Below are 10,567 nucleotides of genomic sequence, written 5' to 3' on the forward strand. Positions count from 1 at the left end.
TCCTAGTGCTGAATAATTGCAAAAATGGTTACAAATTGATTTAGAATGAAATTGTGCAGACAATTGATGGTGGGGCGTCTCCCATGATGCTAAAAACGTCTCCAATTGATTTCTTCAATGAATGGGCTGAAAGAAAACAATTCATTGTGCTTTAATGTGTGGCAGCACCACTTCCTTCTTTCCTTTCATGTCATGTGCTATTTTTCTCCCTCCCATTAATGTTCTTGATTTCTTTTCACTATACTTGATTCAACATATTATTTTCTTTTTAAAATAAGGCAAGCACGCCATTTAAAGCTTTATCAAGCTTTAAAATGGATAAAACACACTAGAAATTCAAACTTAGTGTTTTTGACCAGAATTGGTCCCTTACACTTTTATTACAACATAAAAATAAAAAACATCAAAATGGGCAGCAAGCAAGCCCTCCCTCCATTCCATTGTGGCCCTCATCATACTCCCCCTCTTCGAAAGAATTCGTCCTCGAATTTGGAAGTTATACAACCTCCAGGTTCAAACACAATTCTTTCAAATTTTTGTGGTACCTTCTTTGCCAATACATCTTCACATTCCTGCAAGGGAATTTTAGTACAACTTGGAAAATTTTGAGTGTGAGTCAACAAAGCCACCTTTTTGCAAAGTAGTAAATATAGGGGCTGTTTGTTCATGACTATTTCTTGAATCTCTCCTTTTTTTTCAAGCAAACTCTCTTTCTTTTCTTTTGATTTTTCTTTTTCTCTTTTTTCTTGCTCATATTTTTCTTTCATTTTCTTTTGATCATCTCTAACCTCACTAGGACTCAATGGTGCAAGACAAATCTTTTGACCAGAATGCATAAAAGAGTACTTGTTCGTTCGGCCATCGTGAAGAACACTTCTATCAAACTGCCAAGGTCTCCCTAACAACAAATGACTAGCCTCCATTGGTACTACATCACACAAAACAGCATCTTCATACTTACCAATTTTAAAACAAACCTCTACTTGTTTATCACAAAGCATTTCTACATGTTCATTAAGCCATTGAAGTTTGTAAGGCCTTGGGTGAGGTTTTGTTTCTAATTCCAATTTAGACACCAAATGTGTACTAGCAACATTAGTACAGCTACCTCCATCAATAATTAAAGAGCATACATTCCCTTGAACAAGACATCTTGTGTGGAAAAGAGTTTCCCTTTGATTTGATTCCTCCTCCTTAGCTTGATTTCCCAAAAACCTCCTAATCATGAAAAAGTCTCCACTTGGTATTTCTTCAGCCTCCTCTTCAACATACCCATCATGATTCTCCACCTCAACGTGTTCATTCTCCTCAATTATCATAGTTCTCTTTGTTGGACATTGAGAAGCTATGTGACCTTGACCTTGACATTTGAAACACTTAACACTTTTGTTAGTAGAAGTACTTTGAGAAGGGTTTGTTTGTATACCTTTAGGATCAGCCATGGACTCCTTTGGAATTGATGATGATGCTCCCTCCTTCTCTATTTTATCCTTCCAACTTGAAAAGTTAGAAGAAGGACTGTTTCTTCTTACTTGGCCTTTTCTCTTGAGTTGTTGTTCCACTTTGACAGCTTGATGTACCAAGTCATCCATTTCAACATAGTGATGAAGTTCAACAATGTCACTAATGTCATGATTTAGACCATGAAGAAATCTAGCCATGGTTGCTTCATTGTCTTCTTCCACATTAGCTCTAATTTTCGCAATCTCCATCTCCTTGAAATATTCTTCAACACTTTTTGAACCTTGAGTAAGTCTTTGCAATTTGTTGTGCAAATCTCTATGGTAATAGGAAGGTACAAACCTTCTCCTCATGATTCTCTTCATCTCATCCCAAGTATCAATCGGTTGTTCTCCATACCTTCTTCTTTCTTTGATCAATTGATCCCACCATACTAAAGCATACTCCTTGAACTCAATGGAAGCAACCTGCACTTTTTCAACATTAGAGTAATTATGGCAATTAAAAATTTGTTCAATTTTAGTCTCCCATTCTAGGTATGCTTCTGGGTCACTCTTTCCAACAAAAGATGGGACTTTAATTTTTATGCCTCTTAAATGATTTTCCCTTGGTCTCCTTCTAGGCCTCCTCTCATCCTCATCACCACTGCCATCATTAGAATTTTGAGACCTTCTTTCTAACTCATCAACTCTTTGTTGGAATTGTTCAGCTTGTTCTCTTAACAGCCTCTCAAAATGCTCACGCATTGCTCTCATTTGAATCGTCATAGCTGCTGTTCTAGGTGAAGGTGGATCAGACATGATTGTGAAATTTTGTGAAATTAGTAACAAGTGTTTAAAATGGTCCTTACCACTCAAATTGCTCTTTTAGTTCTTTAAAGAAACCAAAAACAATCAACAATCCCAAAGACTTAACACAGAAAGACACTAAAACAAGAAACAAAGGATAAAAGGTTGACTAGAAATGAAAGAAATAAAGAAAAAAAAATTAGAGTGTGGCAGAAACACAAAAAGGAGCAATTTTTTTCCTAATATATTTTTTTTTTCGTTTTTTTTGTATGAATATCAATATTGGACAGAAAAAGAAGAAAAAAATAATAAGGAACAAGAAGAAAGACACTTTACCAAAGTTTGGCCCTTTTTAGAACCTTGCTCTGATTACCACTTGATGAGTCCAATATTCCAAAAATGATCATTTTTCCTCCAAACTCACGAAATTGATTTGATAATTTGAACTTTAAAATTCTTGTGACTCAAAATGCAATAAAACAGAATGAAAAATGGATATTTGGGCTAAAATGGATAACTGGCAGAATTTTGACCCAAACAGATTTTGTAGATAAAATGGAGAAATGGAATGGAAAGAAAGGGACGCCACACTTTCTAATCCAAGAAAGTGATAAGTCTATGGGATTGAGGATCACCACAAGAAAGGATTCTTGATATGATCAAAATTGGTCCAATCCAGAACCAAAGAGCAATTGCTCAAAAACACACATAGTGTAGTTTTTTCACTCAAAATCGTCTTATCCTTATTGATGATTTTCACCCCTTATATATAAGAAAGAGGTCATATGCTGTAATACAAGGAACATCAAAGAAAATAACTCTTGAAAACTCTTAGAATTCAGCCATTAATCTAACATCAATTCCTAGTGCTGAATAATTGCAAAAATGGTTACAAATTGATTTAGAATGAAATTGTGCAGACAATTGATGGTGGGGCGTCTCCCATGATGCTAAAAACGTCTCCAATTGATTTCTTCAATGAATGGGCTGAAAGAAAACAATTCATTGTGCTTTAATGTGTGGCAGCACCACTTCCTTCTTTCCTTTCATGTCATGTGCTATTTTTCTCCCTCCCATTAATGTTCTTGATTTCTTTTCACTATACTTGATTCAACATATTATTTTCTTTTTAAAATAAGGCAAGCACGCCATTTAAAGCTTTATCAAGCTTTAAAATGGATAAAACACACTAGAAATTCAAACTTAGTGTTTTTGACCAGAATTGGTCCCTTACACTTTTATTACAACATAAAAATAAAAAACATCAAAATGGGCAGCAAGCAAGCCCTCCCTCCATTCCATTGTGGCCCTCATCATACTCCCCCTCTTCGAAAGAATTCGTCCTCGAATTTGGAAGTTATACAACCTCCAGGTTCAAACACAATTCTTTCAAATTTTTGTGGTACCTTCTTTGCCAATACATCTTCACATTCCTGCAAGGGAAATTTAGTACAACTTGGAAAATTTTGAGTGTTAGTCAACAAAGCCACCTTTTTGCAAAGTAGTAAATATAGGGGCTGTTTGTTCATGACTATTTCTTGAATCTCTCCTTTTTTTTCAAGCAAACTCTCTTTCTTTTCTTTTGATTTTTCTTTTTCTCTTTTTTCTTGCTCATATTTTTCTTTCATTTTCTTTTGATCATCTCTAACCTCACTAGGACTCAATGGTGCAAGACAAATCTTTTGACCAGAATGCATAAAAGAGTACTTGTTCGTTCGGCCATCGTGAAGAACACTTCTATCAAACTGCCAAGGTCTCCCTAACAACAAATGACTAGCCTCCATTGGTACTACATCACACAAAACAGCATCTTCATACTTACCAATTTTAAAACAAACCTCTACTTGTTTATCACAAAGCATTTCTACATGTTCATTAAGCCATTGAAGTTTGTAAGGCCTTGGGTGAGGTTTTGTTTCTAATTCCAATTTAGACACCAAATGTGTACTAGCAACATTAGTACAGCTACCTCCATCAATAATTAAAGAGCATACATTCCCTTGAACAAGACATCTTGTGTGGAAAAGAGTTTCCCTTTGATTTGATTCCTCCTCCTTAGCTTGATTTCCCAAAAACCTCCTAATCATGAAAAAGTCTCCACTTGGTATTTCTTCAGCCTCCTCTTCAACATACCCATCATGATTCTCCACCTCAACGTGTTCATTCTCCTCAATTATCATAGTTCTCTTTGTTGGACATTGAGAAGCTATGTGACCTTGACCTTGACATTTGAAACACTTAACACTTTTGTTAGTAGAAGTACTTTGAGAAGGGTTTGTTTGTATACCTTTAGGATCAGCCATGGACTCCTTTGGAATTGATGATGATGCTCCCTCCTTCTCTATTTTATCCTTCCAACTTGAAAAGTTAGAAGAAGGACTGTTTCTTCTTACTTGGCCTTTTCTCTTGAGTTGTTGTTCCACTTTGACAGCTTGATGTACCAAGTCATCCATTTCAACATAGTGATGAAGTTCAACAATGTCACTAATGTCATGATTTAGACCATGAAGAAATCTAGCCATGGTTGCTTCATTGTCTTCTTCCACATTAGCTCTAATTTTCGCAATCTCCATCTCCTTGAAATATTCTTCAACACTTTTTGAACCTTGAGTAAGTCTTTGCAATTTGTTGTGCAAATCTCTATGGTAATAGGAAGGTACAAACCTTCTCCTCATGATTCTCTTCATCTCATCCCAAGTATCAATCGGTTGTTCTCCATACCTTCTTCTTTCTTTGATCAATTGATCCCACCATACTAAAGCATACTCCTTGAACTCAATGGAAGCAACCTGCACTTTTTCAACATTAGAGTAATTATGGCAATTAAAAATTTGTTCAATTTTAGTCTCCCATTCTAGGTATGCTTCTGGGTCACTCTTTCCAACAAAAGATGGGACTTTAATTTTTATGCCTCTTAAATGATTTTCCCTTGGTCTCCTTCTAGGCCTCCTCTCATCCTCATCACCACTGCCATCATTAGAATTTTGAGACCTTCTTTCTAACTCATCAACTCTTTGTTGGAATTGTTCAGCTTGTTCTCTTAACAGCCTCTCAAAATGCTCACGCATTGCTCTCATTTGAATCGTCATAGCTGCTGTTCTAGGTGAAGGTGGATCAGACATGATTGTGAAATTTTGTGAAATTAGTAACAAGTGTTTAAAATGGTCCTTACCACTCAAATTGCTCTTTTAGTTCTTTAAAGAAACCAAAAACAATCAACAATCCCAAAGACTTAACACAGAAAGACACTAAAACAAGAAACAAAGGATAAAAGGTTGACTAGAAATGAAAGAAATAAAGAAAAAAAAATTAGAGTGTGGCAGAAACACAAAAAGGAGCAATTTTTTTCCTAATATATATTTTTTTTTCGTTTTTTTTGTATGAATATCAATATTGGACAGAAAAAGAAGAAAAAAATAATAAGGAACAAGAAGAAAGACACTTTACCAAAGTTTGGCCCTTTTTAGAACCTTGCTCTGATTACCACTTGATGAGTCCAATATTCCAAAAATGATCATTTTTCCTCCAAACTCACGAAATTGATTTGATAATTTGAACTTTAAAATTCTTGTGACTCAAAATGCAATAAAACAGAATGAAAAATGGATATTTGGGCTAAAATGGATAACTGGCAGAATTTTGACCCAAACAGATTTTGTAGATAAAATGGAGAAATGGAATGGAAAGAAAGGGACGCCACACTTTCTAATCCAAGAAAGTGATAAGTCTATGGGATTGAGGATCACCACAAGAAAGGATTCTTGATATGATCAAAATTGGTCCAATCCAGAACCAAAGAGCAATTGCTCAAAAACACACATAGTGTAGTTTTTTCACTCAAAATCGTCTTATCCTTATTGATGATTTTCACCCCTTATATATAAGAAAGAGGTCATATGCTGTAATACAAGGAACATCAAAGAAAATAACTCTTGAAAACTCTTAGAATTCAGCCATTAATCTAACATCAATTCCTAGTGCTGAATAATTGCAAAAATGGTTACAAATTGATTTAGAATGAAATTGTGCAGACAATTGATGGTGGGGCGTCTCCCATGATGCTAAAAACGTCTCCAATTGATTTCTTCAATGAATGGGCTGAAAGAAAACAATTCATTGTGCTTTAATGTGTGGCAGCACCACTTCCTTCTTTCCTTTCATGTCATGTGCTATTTTTCTCCCTCCCATTAATGTTCTTGATTTCTTTTCACTATACTTGATTCAACATATTATTTTCTTTTTAAAATAAGGCAAGCACGCCATTTAAAGCTTTATCAAGCTTTAAAATGGATAAAACACACTAGAAATTCAAACTTAGTGTTTTTGACCAGAATTGGTCCCTTACACTTTTATTACAACATAAAAATAAAAAACATCAAAATGGGCAGCAAGCAAGCCCTCCCTCCATTCCATTGTGGCCCTCATCATACTCCCCCTCTTCGAAAGAATTCGTCCTCGAATTTGGAAGTTATACAACCTCCAGGTTCAAACACAATTCTTTCAAATTTTTGTGGTACCTTCTTTGCCAATACATCTTCACATTCCTGCAAGGGAAATTTAGTACAACTTGGAAAATTTTGAGTGTTAGTCAACAAAGCCACCTTTTTGCAAAGTAGTAAATATAGGGGCTGTTTGTTCATGACTATTTCTTGAATCTCTCCTTTTTTTTCAAGCAAACTCTCTTTCTTTTCTTTTGATTTTTCTTTTTCTCTTTTTTCTTGCTCATATTTTTCTTTCATTTTCTTTTGATCATCTCTAACCTCACTAGGACTCAATGGTGCAAGACAAATCTTTTGACCAGAATGCATAAAAGAGTACTTGTTCGTTCGGCCATCGTGAAGAACACTTCTATCAAACTGCCAAGGTCTCCCTAACAACAAATGACTAGCCTCCATTGGTACTACATCACACAAAACAGCATCTTCATACTTACCAATTTTAAAACAAACCTCTACTTGTTTATCACAAAGCATTTCTACATGTTCATTAAGCCATTGAAGTTTGTAAGGCCTTGGGTGAGGTTTTGTTTCTAATTCCAATTTAGACACCAAATGTGTACTAGCAACATTAGTACAGCTACCTCCATCAATAATTAAAGAGCATACATTCCCTTGAACAAGACATCTTGTGTGGAAAAGAGTTTCCCTTTGATTTGATTCCTCCTCCTTAGCTTGATTTCCCAAAAACCTCCTAATCATGAAAAAGTCTCCACTTGGTATTTCTTCAGCCTCCTCTTCAACATACCCATCATGATTCTCCACCTCAACGTGTTCATTCTCCTCAATTATCATAGTTCTCTTTGTTGGACATTGAGAAGCTATGTGACCTTGACCTTGACATTTGAAACACTTAACACTTTTGTTAGTAGAAGTACTTTGAGAAGGGTTTGTTTGTATACCTTTAGGATCAGCCATGGACTCCTTTGGAATTGATGATGATGCTCCCTCCTTCTCTATTTTATCCTTCCAACTTGAAAAGTTAGAAGAAGGACTGTTTCTTCTTACTTGGCCTTTTCTCTTGAGTTGTTGTTCCACTTTGACAGCTTGATGTACCAAGTCATCCATTTCAACATAGTGATGAAGTTCAACAATGTCACTAATGTCATGATTTAGACCATGAAGAAATCTAGCCATGGTTGCTTCATTGTCTTCTTCCACATTAGCTCTAATTTTCGCAATCTCCATCTCCTTGAAATATTCTTCAACACTTTTTGAACCTTGAGTAAGTCTTTGCAATTTGTTGTGCAAATCTCTATGGTAATAGGAAGGTACAAACCTTCTCCTCATGATTCTCTTCATCTCATCCCAAGTATCAATCGGTTGTTCTCCATACCTTCTTCTTTCTTTGATCAATTGATCCCACCATACTAAAGCATACTCCTTGAACTCAATGGAAGCAACCTGCACTTTTTCAACATTAGAGTAATTATGGCAATTAAAAATTTGTTCAATTTTAGTCTCCCATTCTAGGTATGCTTCTGGGTCACTCTTTCCAACAAAAGATGGGACTTTAATTTTTATGCCTCTTAAATGATTTTCCCTTGGTCTCCTTCTAGGCCTCCTCTCATCCTCATCACCACTGCCATCATTAGAATTTTGAGACCTTCTTTCTAACTCATCAACTCTTTGTTGGAATTGTTCAGCTTGTTCTCTTAACAGCCTCTCAAAATGCTCACGCATTGCTCTCATTTGAATCGTCATAGCTGCTGTTCTAGGTGAAGGTGGATCAGACATGATTGTGAAATTTTGTGAAATTAGTAACAAGTGTTTAAAATGGTCCTTACCACTCAAATTGCTCTTTTAGTTCTTTAAAGAAACCAAAAACAATCAACAATCCCAAAGACTTAACACAGAAAGACACTAAAACAAGAAACAAAGGATAAAAGGTTGACTAGAAATGAAAGAAATAAAGAAAAAAAAATTAGAGTGTGGCAGAAACACAAAAAGGAGCAATTTTTTTCCTAATATATTTTTTTTTTTCGTTTTTTTTGTATGAATATCAATATTGGACAGAAAAAGAAGAAAAAAATAATAAGGAACAAGAAGAAAGACACTTTACCAAAGTTTGGCCCTTTTTAGAACCTTGCTCTGATTACCACTTGATGAGTCCAATATTCCAAAAATGATCATTTTTCCTCCAAACTCACGAAATTGATTTGATAATTTGAACTTTAAAATTCTTGTGACTCAAAATGCAATAAAACAGAATGAAAAATGGATATTTGGGCTAAAATGGATAACTGGCAGAATTTTGACCCAAACAGATTTTGTAGATAAAATGGAGAAATGGAATGGAAAGAAAGGGACGCCACACTTTCTAATCCAAGAAAGTGATAAGTCTATGGGATTGAGGATCACCACAAGAAAGGATTCTTGATATGATCAAAATTGGTCCAATCCAGAACCAAAGAGCAATTGCTCAAAAACACACATAGTGTAGTTTTTTCACTCAAAATCGTCTTATCCTTATTGATGATTTTCGCCCCTTATATATAAGAAAGAGGTCATATGCTGTAATACAAGGAACATCATAGAAAATAACTCTTGAAAACTCTTAGAATTCAGCCATTAATCTAACATCAATTCCTAGTGCTGAATAATTGCAAAAATGGTTACAAATTGATTTAGAATGAAATTGTGCAGACAATTGATGGTGGGGCGTCTCCCATGATGCTAAAAACGTCTCCAATTGATTTCTTCAATGAATGGGCTGAAAGAAAACAATTCATTGTGCTTTAATGTGTGGCAGCACCACTTCCTTCTTTCCTTTCATGTCATGTGCTATTTTTCTCCCTCCCATTAATGTTCTTGATTTCTTTTCACTATACTTGATTCAACATATTATTTTCTTTTTAAAATAAGGCAAGCACGCCATTTAAAGCTTTATCAAGCTTTAAAATGGATAAAACACACTAGAAATTCAAACTTAGTGTTTTTGACCAGAATTGGTCCCTTACACTTTTATTACAACATAAAAATAAAAAACATCAAAATGGGCAGCAAGCAAGCCCTCCCTCCACTCCATTGTGGCCCTCATCACCCTTGATGCGAAACATGATATGTGAACCTATTTGGTTTGAAATTCGATAAAATGAAAGTATTGAAATGACCCTTGTCGCAAAAATGAAATTTTAGCCTATGTGGTTAGAAGTTTGATAAACAGTGAACTTGTGCCTCGATGTCCCTTGATGCAAAACATGATATGTGCACCTATTTGGTTTTATATTCGGAAAAATGAAAGTATTCGAATGACTTTGTCGCGAAAATGAGATTTTAGCCTATATGGTTAGAAGTTTGATAAAGGTTGAACTTGTCCCTCGATCTCCCTTGATACGAAACATGATATGTGAACCTATATGGTTTTGTATTCGGCAAAATGATATTATTTGAATGACCATTGTCCCAAAAATGAGATTTTAGCCTATATGGTTAAAAGTTTGATAAATATTAATGTTGAATTTGTCCCTCGATGTCCTTTATTGCGTAACATAATATTTGAACCAATTTCGTTTTAAATTTGGTAAATTGAAAGTAATGAGATGACCCTTATCGCGAAAACGAGATTTTAGCTTATATTGTTACATGTTTGTTAAATATGAAGGTTGAACATGTCCCTCGATGTCCCTTGATGCGAAACATAATATGTGAACCTATTTGGTTTGAAATTCGATAAAATGAAGGTATTGAAATGACCCTTGTCGCGAAAATGAAATTTTAGCCTATGTGGTTAGAAGTTTGATAAACAGTGAACTTGTCCCTCGATGTCCCTTGATGCGAAACATGATATGTGAACCTATTTGGTTTTATATTCAGAAAAAT

At 35.1% G+C, this 10,567-nt stretch overlaps 3 protein-coding genes across 3 annotated transcripts; all 3 read right to left on the bottom strand.

Moving 5' to 3' along the window:
* Positions 1 to 452: 452 nt before the first annotated feature.
* On the bottom strand, positions 453 to 2,442 carry LOC146946852 (uncharacterized). The gene has a single exon (XM_085748323.1). It carries the CDS (start codon positions 2,259 to 2,261, stop codon positions 453 to 455), a length of 1,809 nt encoding a protein of 602 aa, XP_085604449.1. The 5' UTR covers positions 2,262 to 2,442.
* Positions 2,443 to 3,017: 575 nt separating this feature from the next.
* Positions 3,018 to 5,553, bottom strand: LOC146946853 (uncharacterized). The gene has a single exon (XM_085748932.1). It carries the CDS (start codon positions 5,369 to 5,371, stop codon positions 3,563 to 3,565), a length of 1,809 nt encoding a protein of 602 aa, XP_085605058.1. The 5' UTR covers positions 5,372 to 5,553; the 3' UTR covers positions 3,018 to 3,562.
* A 575-nt stretch (positions 5,554 to 6,128) lies between these two features.
* LOC146946854 (uncharacterized) lies at positions 6,129 to 8,664 on the bottom strand. Its single transcript, XM_085748933.1, has one exon. It carries the CDS (start codon positions 8,480 to 8,482, stop codon positions 6,674 to 6,676), a length of 1,809 nt encoding a protein of 602 aa, XP_085605059.1. The 5' UTR covers positions 8,483 to 8,664; the 3' UTR covers positions 6,129 to 6,673.
* Positions 8,665 to 10,567: the final 1,903 nt, after the last annotated feature.

The sequence above is a fragment of the Medicago sativa genome, chromosome 2 (genome assembly GCF_051527215.1).
Source record: "Medicago sativa cultivar Bolivia chromosome 2, Bolivia_mono, whole genome shotgun sequence".
In the NCBI taxonomy this organism is placed as follows: Eukaryota; Viridiplantae; Streptophyta; class Magnoliopsida; order Fabales; family Fabaceae; genus Medicago; species Medicago sativa.